The 13,821-nt window shown below is 44.4% G+C and overlaps 1 protein-coding gene across 1 annotated transcript; it reads left to right on the top strand.

Moving 5' to 3' along the window:
• The first annotated feature begins 1,975 nt into the window (after positions 1 to 1,975).
• On the top strand, positions 1,976 to 6,435 carry LOC123348819 (olfactory receptor 14A16-like). Its single transcript, XM_044986463.1, has 2 exons — positions 1,976 to 1,994; positions 5,473 to 6,435. The coding sequence occupies exon 2, from the start codon at positions 5,494 to 5,496 to the stop codon at positions 6,433 to 6,435; it is 942 nt and encodes a 313-aa protein (XP_044842398.1). The 5' UTR covers positions 1,976 to 1,994; positions 5,473 to 5,493.
• The last annotated feature ends 7,386 nt before the right edge of the window (positions 6,436 to 13,821 follow it).

The following is a 13,821-nucleotide window of genomic DNA, read 5'->3' as shown; positions in this document are numbered from 1 at the left end:
TTTATGGACTGTAAAGCTAGAAAACAATCCATAACTAAGATGATAGCAAAAGTAACCAATACAACATCTGCCTGAGTCTGCAGAGAATCTGATACAGTGAAAATGTTAACTCCAGATGGGGAGTTAACTCTACCACATGGATCAATTCTGGGAGATACAACCCAGTTTTTTACAGATGTGTCACCACTTCTCCCCACTCTTTCTAGGAGTACCTCTGAAGTTGCCTGCCTCATGCTGGAGTAGGTGCTTTCTCTGGGTGGGCGTCTGGGTGGGCGTTTATTAAAATGGGCTGGAGGTTCTAAGCAATAAGAATAAGAATCTCAAATATAGAAACAAACATAAAACTAGGGATCATGGTACAGACACTCAGGTCACGTCAACTGGAATAGCTCCATAGCACTAGGCAAATTTACACCATCTGGGCATCTGGCCTCATTGACTCCAATGGTACTATGACAGATTTGCACAAAGTATGTGTGTGGGCAGGACTGAAATACAACAGATATGGATCTGGCCCCTTTGACTCCAATGGTGCGACAGCTGATTTACACCACATGGGGATCTGACCCTTCTTATTGGTTCAGTCTCTCTGACATACCTACAGTCAGTGTGAAATAAACAGTTTTAAGATGGCATACAGCACCACACCTGCAGTGTAATGTGCCTTTTATTTTTGTGTTCGTGTTCATAGAATTTCTGTAAGAAAGAAAGAAAAATAAAGACAGAAAGCCGGGCCTTCCATCCCTACAGAAGTTGAAATTCAGATACAGAAAAATCTCTGCAATATTGAATTCCTCCAGAGTTCTGTCCCCAGTGGAAACGAATTGCTCAGTAGCCATTAAAGGTTACACTCTGGCAATTAATCCCATGGGGCAAAGAGCTAAGAACATGCCAACTGGATAGAAACTTTTATCTTTCATTCAGTTCAGATTCACGGGCAAATAAAATGGATTTGAAATTGTTTTAGGGGACATATCCCCAGATGGTGTCAATCAGCAGTAGCTCTAGTGGAGTTAATGAGGCCTGATTCTCACTGCTGAAAACTGACATAGTTTCATCGCTTTTTTAGGGCCAGATCCCCAGCTAATGTAAAACAAAATACCTCCATTGAAATCAAAGGGTCACATCTCCACTTGGTGTAAAAAGCCCAAACTCCTCTGAACTCAATGGAACCGTGTCAATTTACATCATTTTAGGACATTACACTAAGCTTTTAGTGTTTGCCTCCAGGTATCTCTTAGTGACCAACATCAAACAGCCAGAGCAGCCTCAGCTGTGGGTTCCCGTGGTGGCTGCATTCCAAAAGCTGCTGACGAAATGCAGGAGAGAAAAAAGTTTCTACTTCCCCAGAGCTTTTTAATGTGGCATTAATGAAGGAACAGGCTATTCCAGGCCTGCTGGGGCTCTGGTGCCACTGGGCTCTGAGCTGTTGTAGTCACATGTCTGTACTACCAATTCTACTCTGCAATCCCCTTGGGAACCACATGGGACTCAGCCCTGCCTTGTTTTTAATTCAGGGTCCTTTCAGGGATGCTGCCATTATGTGAGATTCAGGCTGGGTGCTCTTCCCCTTCTGTGGTGTTTAGGGTCAGCTAGGGCAGCTTGTTAAGGTGATTTCTTCCTGAGATGAGATCAGATTCATCTATTTAGCTCCAGACAAGGTATATCCTGGGCTATCACTGTGTCTGAATTCTGCGCAGGCAAGGATCAATTTCAGAGATGGGAGGGATTTCCAATCCCCAATCCCATTTACTCCTTCACATTTCAGGCAAGCATGCCCAAAGAGGGGAGCACCCATCTGTTCCTGTCTGCTAGGAACAGCAGAGAGACCCAGCAACTCAGTGAATATCGTGAAGAGACTGGGAGAAAGCAGCTGGATAACATAGTGATGAGACATTATCGACAGATGCAAAGACAGACAGTAATAGAAGAATCCTGGCAGTGGACTGCCTAATGCTTCAGAGGCTGGGAAAAAGTCCACAAAGACCAACACTGTAAGTCTGCTATTTCAGTTAAATATGCTTGGGTGCTAATATACTGGAGCAATGTAATACTAGAACTATGAGTTACAATCCTAAACAGACTGCACTGTTGTGAGCCACAGGCCTAGAACTGGGGAGACTGAGGTCTCACCTGTGCCCTAGGTCCTAGCAAGACAGGGAACTGATCAGCTGGGGCACAACCAGGTGATCCTAGCAGGCGACCTGCGCCCCATGCTCCAGGGCAAATTTTCATTTTGATTTTGACCCTTTATTTTTCACTTTTCTTTAGAATGAATTAACTGAAATTTCCAAATGATTTTTTTTTTCAAAATGAAAAATGTGAAAACTGGACATTTTAACAAATTTTAACCTTCTAAGAGAAATCAAAATAGGATATTCATCAAAACCAACCAACCCTTTGCAGCAAACAGGGTTTCCATGAATCAGCATTTTCTGATGAACAAAACCATAGTGTGAGAAAAATTCCAACCTGAGTTCATAATCAGCCCACTGACTACAATTTCTTCCTCCACTCTTAGGCCCGAACTCTGAAACATGTCCCTCCCTCCCACCGGCAGACTTCTATGTCCATGTGAATGCCCTTCAACCGGGGGCTCTCAAACTTTTCTCTGATCACTGATCATATCAAGAGAGAGATGCCTGGTGGACACGTCCCCTCTCCATTGTGATCTCATCAACTTCTCTCCTCCCAGACACAAATATAGAGACCACCTCCTTTGCCCATTCAAGTTCACACAACAGCTCAATATTAACCTACTGCCTCATCTTCAGTTCAGATTCACAGGAAAAGGAAATGGATTTGAAACTGTTTAACAAGGCGAGATCCCCAGCAGGTCAATATCAGCCATAGCTCCATTGGTGTCAATGGGCAAGAACCACAGCTGGTGTAAATCAGCAATAGCTCCTGTGGCGTTAATGAGGCCAGATTCCCCAGCTGGTGAAAACTGACATAGCTGCCTGGGCATCTTAGGGCCAGATCCCAGCTAATGGAAATCAAACAAGCTCCATTGGAATTAAAGGGCCAAATCTTGACTTGGCATAAACAGCCCTAACTACTCAGAACTCAGTGGAACTGTATCAGTTTACACCAGTTTAGGACGTAGCTAGGAGCTTTTTGTGCTTCCCTCTGGCTGCTTCTTAGTGGCCAACATCAAACACCCAGGACAGCCTGAGCTGTGGGTTCCTGTGGTGGCTGCATCCCAAGAGCTGCTGATGCAAAGCAGGAGAAAAAATCTCTGCTCTTGCAGAGCTGATTATGTGGAGTTAATGAAGGAACAGGCTCCTCCAGGTCAGCTGGGGCTCTGTTGCCACTGGGCTCTGAGCTGTTGTAGGTCACATGTCTGTGCTATAAATATATAGTTTATTCTGTAATCTCCTTCAGACACCCTTTGGGCCTCAGCTCTGCATTGTTTTTAGCCCAGCATCCTTTCAGGGTGCTGCCACCACTTGAGATCCAGGGCATGTTGTGTTCCCTCTCTGGGGGGCTAGGTTCAGCTAGGGCAGCTTGTCATGGTGGTTTGCTCCTGAGGTGAGATCAGAGCTGGGCTCACAGCCCTGGAGACAGGAGTCAGCTATTTAGCCCCAGAACAAGCACATCCTGGGTTGTGACCATGTTTGAAGCCTGCAGAAGCCGGAATCAGTTTCACAGCTGGGTGGGGCTTCCTGCCCCCATCCTCTTTAGTCCTTCACCTCTCAGCCAAGCCAGTCCAAGGAGGGAAGCAGGGAGTGTCTATCTGTGGAGAGGATCCTTGTTTTCTAGGAACTATAGAGAGACCCAGCAACTCAGGAAATATGGTGGAGTGGCAGGGAAACAGCTGCTGGATAATACAGAGATGGGGTGTTATTGGCAGATACAGAGAATGGCAATAACTGAAGAATCCTGGTGGTGAAGTGTCTAATTCATCACAGGCTGGGAAACATTCCACAAAAACCAGGGCTGTAAGTTTATTTCAGTTAAACATGTTCAAGTGTTAATATGCTGGGCAAATTTCATAATAGATCTATGGGTTACAATTGGAACTCTTTAAGATTCTTAATATAATTTAATCAAACCTTTAGAGTTGCTCGGAGGTTGTTTGTTTTTTCGCAGCAGAAAACATTTGACTTTTCAAAGAAATTTTCATAGAAAATTGTTTGTGTGTGTGTGTTCATTGATAACCAGACAATGTCAGGTAAACTGCTGGAAACTGAAACATTTTCACCTAAATTAAGGGGGGAAAAAAGAGTTTTGCAATACATAGGTTGTGCTTCAGGAATAACAAAATTCCCTAGAATATTTCTTTAGTTGAAAACCCAGGTTTCCTTTGAAATAATTTAAATAGAAAAAGTCTGAATACCCCAGACTGGAAACTTAGATGTAAGCCAAGATGGGAACAGTGATATTGTCCAATAATAATAAAAGTTGCTCCCAGTCACTCTATTGCAACTGTGTTTATTTCCGTTTCAAAGAGATACTTGTTGATTCATAAAACTGAGTAAGTAGCAAAGTTGGTAGCCCACAGATGAGCCCAGAGATATTAAACATACTAGCGCCTTAGATGGAGAACAGAGAATTGAAGCCCCCCACCAAAGCCTGTCTCTCTTATCCCTGCCAATGACATAAAGCAGGTGAATGGGATTAGAACCAAAATATTCTGCTCTAGCGCCATATCCTCTGTCCCACGCTGCTGCCAGCTAAACACAAATGCTGTAAATGGGGTCACTGAACATACACCTAATAAGACAAATCCCATACCTCACAGAGCCGACAGTCCTAGCAGACAGGGCAGAGAAAGGGATAAAGGGGAAATAGAGGCACAGGGCGGGGAAGAGACTGGCCCAAGGTCACACAGCAGATCAGTGGAAGAAACAAGAATAGAATCCAAGTCTCCTGATGGCCATTGACCTGCATAGCCATAAACTGACAGAGGTAAACAATGCAGCAGAGAGGTAGCTGAGCAATGCTACTAGCCCATCAATACACAGAGATGGAAATGGCATTTTGTGTCACAAATCTATTCGCAAGCAGGCAGCAAGTTGTCTATGTGGTGTTGCAATGGAATCATTACATATGAGATCTCACGCAGGATACTGAGTTACTGTATGTCATATTTTCCTGGAAAGTGGATATCAGACAGTGTTGACATTTTAGCATTTTAGTTTCATGCCCAAGTCCAGAGCCTCCTGTTTGTAGCAATACGGGATCCAGCTTGGCTAGAATTGTTGCATTGGGATTCTACTTTACACCATCCTTCACACGGCATTTTATCAAGTCATATCCTGAGTTAGATCTTCAGATGGTGCAAACTGATGAAGCTCCATTGACTTTAAGAGAGCTGCACCAATTTACATTCATGTGATAACTCCTAGTTAATAGCAGTGATGAAAGCTGTGCATCATAAACACTCAAATCATGAGATATTGCTGCAGGGAAACGGGGCCACTCCCGCTGTCAGTGTAATCCCCATTGTCTTTGTCCTTCCCTCCACAGCCATCACACAATGAACTGAAAATGGAAATGTCCAATCGAACCACTGTGACCGAGTTCCTTCTCCTGGGATTCTCTGATGTTCGGGAGCTGCAGATTTTGCACTTTATGGTGTTTCTGCTGATTTACCTGGCAGCCCTGCTGGGGAATCTTCTCATCATCGCAGCCGTAGCCCTCGACCACCATCTTCACACCCCCATGTACTTCTTCCTGGCGAATCTGTCCATCCTAGACCTCGGCTCCATCTCCATTACCATCCCCAAATCCATGATCAATTCCCTCATGAACACCAGGTCGATTTCTTATCCTGGATGTGTCGCCCAAGTCTTTCTCTTCGTAGTCTTCATTGCAGCTGATCTTGCCTTACTCACCATCATGGCATATGATCGATACGTCGCCATCTGCCAACCACTGTACTATGAGAGAGTGATGAACAGGAGAGCTTGTGTCCAAATGGCAGCCAGTGCCTGGATTACTGGTATTGTCTACTCTGCGCTGCACACCGGGAGCACCTTCAGTTTACCCTTCTGCCAGACAAATGTCATCCACCAGTTCTTCTGTGAAATCCCCCAGCTACTCAAGATCACCTGCTCTGACTCGTACCTCAGTGAAGTTGCGCTTCTTGACTTTAGTTATTTTTTAGGTTTAAACTGCTTTGTTTTTATAATTGTGTCTTATGTTCAGATCTTCAAAACCGTGCTGAGAATCCCCTCTGAGCAGGGCCAGCGTAAAACCTTCTCCACCTGCCTTCCTCACCTCACTGTGGTCTCTTTGTTTCTTTGCACGGGCTTCTTTGAGTACATGAAACCCACCTCCAGCTCAGAATCAGGTCTGGATCTCATGATAGGTGTTCTCTATTCCCTGGTGCCTCCAGTGATGAATCCAATCATCTACAGCATGAGGAACAAGGAGATCAAAGCTGCATTAAAGAAACTGATTGTCTGGAGGTTACTCACCAAGAATTAAAATGTCCATCATTGCTCCTTGATTGAGATTTCATTCTGAGCTTCTTTATGGATATAACCAACTGATGACAAAATTGTCTCCTTGAGAACACAGGCTGCAATCTGTTTATGAATTCATAAAATCCAGACTAACTCATTTGAAGTTAAATGAGTTAGTTTAGAATTTCACCAGTGTAAATAAGACCAGAATCTAAATATCTATCCTTAAATGTACATACACACCTATCTCTCTTTGGGATTTATACTGCGAACATTGCCATGCTATTGGAGCATGTTGCACAGAATAGCAACAGCCATAGCTAAGTCACTAGTGAACATGAAATCTCTTTATCTTCTTCTTTTTGAGGGTAAAAATTGTGGGTGGAGTTTAAGAGGTTTGGCTTGTTTGTTTACTTGATTGTTTCTTTTCTGTGTTTCATTTTGTTGATTCATTGGTTGACTTTTTTTTGTTACCGATGACTTTTTGTGGTAGGAATTTGCAGGGTGGAATATGTTTGATTAAATGTGGGAATCAGATTATTTTATCATTTATTCAAGGTGTCAATGTCATAATCTCTTTAAAGGTTTTTTTGGAGAGACTGGAGGGTTTCTTTTCCCTAGGGATGAAGAATTGAAAAAAAGTTTCTGTAGGTTTGTGGCTAGATGAGTTCCTTTTTAAACAATTATTTTAATGTTATTAGAAAGATTGCCTTCTGCACACGTCCCCTCTCCTTCATCATCTCAGCAACTGCCTCTCCACCTAGACACAATTATAGAGATTATGTCCCTTGCCAGTTCAAGTTCACACAATAACCCCAACATAAGCAACTCTGCATATGGAAACATGGTATTAGGAAGCATTTAAGGCTGGATTAAAATTTAAGGACTATAAACCAGTGTCCAGGGCTTCAGCTCCAGGAGTCATGACATTACAAGAGAATCTCAGCTTCCATTTCCTAAACTATAGCCATTTTCTAATCCTCGTGGTTGAGAAGGAAAGCTTGGAAATGTTTCCCAAAACAAAAGCCAAGTGTAATCAATAGAGCAAAGACTGCCTGAGTCTTGCATGAGCCAATCACGCATGGGATGGAGTGGGCTGTCCTCAGTTAACCAATGCAACACCTGCCTCAATCTATAGGCAGCCTGAGACAATTGCTCTGAGAGGGGGAAAATGCATAGGGTATAATGATGCAGCTACATCTTCCTGAGTGTGCAAAGAACCTGAACCAGTCACAAAGTTAATTCCATAAGCACAGACAGCTGTTCTGGGACTATTCTCACCATCAGTGGATAGATGGGACAATTCTGAGAGATACAACCCAGTTTTTTACAGACATGACACCACTTTTCCCCACTTTTTCCTGGGGTACCTCTGAGGAGGCCTGTGTCCTGCTGGAGTACATCCTTCCTCTGGGTGGGTGTCCATGACTAGGCTTCTTCCTGCTCTCCGATTCCTCACTATCTCTGTTATGCTACCTAGCAATTTTCTATATATTCATCAGCCAATTTCCCAGCTGGGTGCCCATTTCACAGGTTTCTCTCTATGAACCGTGATATCAATATCATAGAATATTTTATGGTTATTTAAATGGGATGGAGGTTCTAAGCAATGAGAATCTCAAATCCTGGAACACATATTAAACTAGACATCATAAGAACGTAAGAATGGCCATATTGGGTCAGACCAAAGGTCCATCCAGCCCAGTATCCTGTCTTCTGACAGTGGCCAATGCCTGGTGCCTCAGAGGGAATGAACAGAACAGGAAATCATCAAGTGACCCATCCCGTCACCCATTCCCAGCTTCTGGCAAACAGAGGATAGGGACATAATCCCTGCCCATCCTGGTTAATAGCCATTGATGGACCTATCCTCCATGAATTTATCTAATTCTTTTTGAACCATATTATAGTCATGGGCTTTACAACGTCCTCTGGCAAAGAGTTCCATGGGTTGACTATGCTTTGTGTGAAGAAATACTTCCTTTTATTTGTTTTAAATCTGCTGCCTATTAAAATCATTGGGTGACCTTTAGTTCTTCTGGTATGAGAAGGAGTAAACTTCTTTATTTACTTTCTCCACACCAGTCATAATTTTATAGACATCTATCATATCCCTCTTAGTCGTCTCTTTTCCATGCTGAAAATTCCCAGTCTTATTAATCTCTTCCCATACAGAAAGCCATTCCATACCCCCAATCATTTTTGTTGCTCTTTTTTTAACATTTTCCAATTCCAATATATGTTTTTTTTAGATAGGGCAAATACACCTGCACATAGTATTCAAGATATGGGATCACCGTGGATTTATATAGAGGCAATATGATATTTTATGTCTTAGCAATGCCTTTCCTAATGATTCCCAACATTCTGTTTGCCTTTTTTGATAGCAACTGCATATTGAGTGTAGGTTTGCAGAGAACTATCCACATTGACTCCAAGATCTCTTTCTTGAGTGGTAACAGCCAATTTACACCCCATCATTTTAAATATATAGCTGGGATTATGTTTTCCAATGTGCATTACTTTGCATTTATCAACACTGAATTTCATCTGCCATTTTGTTGCCCAGTCATCCAGTTTTGTGAGATCCCTTTGTAACTCTTCACAGTCTGCTTTGGGCTGAGCTATCCTGAGTAGTTTTGTATCTTCTGCAAATTTTGCCACCTAACTGTTTACCCCTTTTTCTACATCATTTATGAATATGTTGAGCAGTACTGGTCCCAGTAGTGACCCCTGGGGGGACAGCACAATTTCTCTCTCTCCATTCTGAAAAATGACCATTTATTCCTACTCTTTGTTTCCTATCTTTTAGCCAGTTACTGATCCATGAGAGTACCTTCCCTCTAATCCCATGACAGCTTACTTTGTTTAAGAGCCTTTGGTGAGGGACCTTGTCAAAAGCTTTCTAAAAATCTAAATACACTTGTAACCCTTCTGCCCCTCTGAGTTGGCAGCAACAAGGGCCCGGTTCAGTATCCAGGGGGTTCCATTTCAATAACACAATACAAAACCGGATCGAGTCCCCACCCAGTGACCTGGGACAATTACATTACCCCCCCACCCCCGGGCGCCTCTAGGAGGCAATACTTCCCCTCTCACAAGCACGGAGTCCGAGAGTAGCAAAATACTTTTAATAAAGGAGGGAAACAATGCGGCCTTATGGTGGGGGAACACCACAAACAGGATTATAACACAAACCATGAGCAAAAGACACACCTCCAAGTACATTTGGCAACATCCTTTTCCCTTCAGGGTCTTAAGTCCAAATCACCCCAAAGTCCAACAACCACAAAAGTCTCTGCCCTGGTCAGTGCCACCCTAGAGTTCAAAAGTTCATCTGCAGAGTTTTACCCCCCCAGCCTGGGTGGAATTGGGGGGGGGGGCACACAGGGTATTAAAGGGCACCTTACGTGGGCCAAGGCCGACTGCCCCGCCTCTCTGTAGAGATCTGCTGCAGCCTTCACCACAAACAACTCTGCTCTGCTCCTCCAGCCATCCCCACAAACTGCTCCATTCTGCTCCACTCTCTGTTCCGTGGGCCGCTCCAACCACCCCACGAGCTCCTCCACTCCACCAGCCATCCCATCAACCACTCCAGCTGTCCCCACAAACTGCTCAGCTCCACTCTGCTGCACTCACCACTCCAACCATCCTGCAAACAGCTCAGCCAGCCGCTTAGCAATATATCTTCAGGCTCCTCCCCTAGTTAACACAGCACTCAGTGATCTCAGCTCAGTAATTTTAGCTCTTTTAGTGGCTTCAGTGCTTAGTGATTTCAGCTGGTGCACCATTCACCCAAAGTGAATTCGCTCAGCACCCTCTAGCTAGAGTCTTAATAGAATCAAAATTAGCTCTTCTATTCAACAGTGGAGAGAGAGAGAGAAAGTGGTGCAATTGGTATGTCAGGCCCTCAAAGGGGGCCCATACCATCAGGTACACACACCTGTCCCCAACCTCTCTCAATTCACATGGGAATTGGAACCCATGTCCCTTGTCTAGCAAGTGCTACTTAGTTGATGGTGAGACCCTCTGTCATAAAACAGGTTCATAGTCCCCCATTCACATAATCAGGGTAACAACACTTTATTCTTCCTACCCTAATTATCGAGAAATTGGGGATCCCACAGCTTTCAATGTGATCATTTTGGGCTGCCATGGACTCATGCTAGGTGGAGTGGCTGTGCCTATGCAAACAAGATCAGCCCCCTAAGTTCTTTTCCACACTCGCCATAATTCACCACCAGATGTCAGGGTAGAGCTCATTCTGACTCTGCTTACACACTATATCCACTGGATCCCCCTCGTCCACCTGCTTGTTCACCCTCTCAAAGATTTCTAGGAGATTAGTGATGAATCCGATCATCTACAGCATGAGGAACAAGGAGATCAAAGCTGCATTAAAGAAACTGTTTGTATCGAGGTTATTCACCATAAATTAAAATGTCCATCATTGTACCTTGATTGAGATTTCATTCTGAGATTCTTCTTGGATATATAAAAGCAGCAAAGAGTCCCATGGCACCTTATAGACTAGCAGATGTATTAGAGCATGAGCTTTCGTGGGTGACATGACATGCATCCGACAAAGTGGGTATTCACCCATGAAAGCTCATGCTCTAATACGTCTGTTAAGGTATGTCTACACTATGGGATTGTTCTGATTTTACATAAACCGGTTTTCTAAAACAGATTGTATAAAGTCGAGTGCACGCGGCCACACTAAGCACATTAATTCGGCGGTGTGCGTCCATGTACCGAGGCTAGCGTCAATTTCCAGAGCATTGCACAGGTTTTTGTATATTGCCATTCCTAATGTCTGATGGGATCTAATGGGATCTACAACCCATCCTGGACAATGATCCCACACTTTCACAGGCCTTGGGTGGCAGGCCAGTCCTCGCCCACAGACAACCTGAAAACCTGAAGCATATTCTCACCAGCAACTGCACACCGCACCATAGTAACTCTAGCTCAGGTACCAACCCATGCAACAAACCTCGATGCCAACTCTGCCCACATATTTAAACCAGCAACACCATCACAGGACCTAACCAGATCAGCCACACCATTCACCTGCACGTCCACCAATGTAATATATGCCATCATATGCCAGCAATGCCCCTCTGCTATGTACATCGGCCAAACTGGACAGTCTCTAAGGAAAAGGATAAATGGACACAAATCAGACATTAGGAATGGCAATATACAAAAACCTGTAGGAGAACACTTCAACCTCCCTGGCCACACAATAGCAGATTTTAAGGTGGCCATCCTACAGCAAAAAAACTTTAGGACCAGACTTCAAAGAGAAACTGCTGAGCTCCAGTTCATCTGCAAATTTAACACCATCAGCTCAGGACTAAACAAAGACTGTGAATGGCTTGCCAATTACAGAACCAGTTTCTCCTCCCTTGGTTTTCACACCTCAGCTGCTGGAACACCTCAGCTGTTTTCACACCTCAGCTGCTGGAACAGGGCCTCATCCTCCCTGATTGATCGTTATCTCTAGCTTGCTTCTTGCTTGCTTATATATACACACCTGCCCCTGAAATTTCCACTGCTTGCATCCGAAGAAGTGGGTATTCACCCACGAAAGCTCATGCTGCAAAACGTCTGTTAGTCTATATGGTGCCACAGGATTCTTTGCTGCTTCTACAGAACCAGACGAACACGGCTACCCCTCTGATACTTAGCCATATAGGGAGTAGCAAAATGAACATGGTAACTACTACTAACAAGAATGTTACTCTGCATGGGCATAAAGGAACATCTGCATGAATCTTGTTTCAGAAGCAGGTTATAGCTTCAGTTAGATGATTTGATTGATAGAAATCATCATGAAACAAATGACCAGTTAATAATGATTGTCACAGTTCAGGGCCAGCAGCACCTCTGACCTCTCTCAGCATCTCCCTGAGTGCAACCTGTTCTGGTGACAGGTCTCTTGCCTTCACCTCTCTGGGGTGGAATCCTACAGTTCTCCCACTATCAGACAAAGGTACAGCCCGTTGGGTACCAATTGTGTTTGCGCCTCAGGCCCAACTGGATTTGGCTACTGTACAAGGCTTCCCTTTGGGATCTGGGACTAGTGGTGAATCCAGTGACCACAAAACAGCCTTTTCAAAACAAGGTATCATTTAATCTCAACAGCAGGAATCAAAGCATAACAATTAAACAACAGAAGGCCTACATGTACCTGTCTCACTTAAAGTTTATTCAAACACCCATGCTTCTAGGACTGGGATTCAGTCTGCTTTCTCCTTCTTCCTCTGTTTGTCTCTGCCAAGCTCCAAGCCTCTGGTTTTCATCGACTGCAAAGTTGTTTGATTCAGTTTTCCCGCTTGAATCTCTCCCCCCACCCCCATATCAAGCTGGAGGTTCAGACTCAGTCACAGGTAAACATCAAAGGAATTGACACCTAAATTGTCCTGATAAGTATTGGTGAATGGTGCAATCTGAAAATTACACCTTTCTTCCTGCCTATCTGTGGTCCACTTGTGTGAGAGTTAACCTCTTTGTAACAATATAGCAACCAACATCAATACAAACAAACAAACAGATGAACGGAGAATATTGATAAAATAATATAGACAACTTCCACGTCCCTCACAATGATAATAATTTTATTTACTACTAAAAACTTTGGCAAATATCAACAATGGAAATTTTTACCTTTATATATAAAAGAAATGAAAAAAAACCCAACAAGCTTATGGGCAGGATGAAACAGGTGGACAAGAAAAGAAAAGAAAAGTTCAGTAACAATGGGTAAAGACAGGAAGAGGTCTGCATCTCCCTCACCCTTTTCCTTTGCAACCCCTCCCAGATACACCAGGTCTTTCACCAGCTAACACACACTAGATTTATGGGACCCACATCTATACGGCCACACCACACACTCTTCGTCAGATCCCTACCCCATTAATTCCACTTCTTTCCAGACCCCCTTTATTCTCTTCTCTCACTAGCACCTTTGCACCTTCTCCCAGGCTGCCAGGCTGAGATTTTCAAAGCTGCCTGACAGGGGTGGCTCTAGCCATTTCGCCGCCCCAAGCACGGCAGCACGCCGTGGGGGGCGCTCTGCCGGTCGCCAGTCCCGCGGCTCCGGTGGACCTCCCGCAGGCGTGCCTGCGGATGCTCCACTGAAGCCGCGTGGGACCAGTGGACCCTCTGCAGGCACACCTGCGAGAGGTCCACCGGAGCCGCCTGCCGCCCTCCCGGCGACCGGCAGAGCGCCCCCCGCAGCATGCCGCCCCAAGCACACGCTTGGCGTGCTGGGGCCTGGAGCCACTCCTGCTGCCTGATAGTTTGGGCACCTCATTCCCATTACACTTCAGTGGAAATGGTACCCAAAGCCATGAGCTGCCTTTCCTGAACCAGTTCTGCACAAATATCTCTCTCCTCCTTC

Source organism: Mauremys mutica, chromosome 13, assembly GCF_020497125.1.
Source record: "Mauremys mutica isolate MM-2020 ecotype Southern chromosome 13, ASM2049712v1, whole genome shotgun sequence".
Classification (NCBI taxonomy): Eukaryota; Metazoa; Chordata; order Testudines; family Geoemydidae; genus Mauremys; species Mauremys mutica.
The sequence above is the reverse complement of the archived record's forward strand: the minus strand, read 5'-3'. Positions and strand labels throughout refer to the sequence as shown.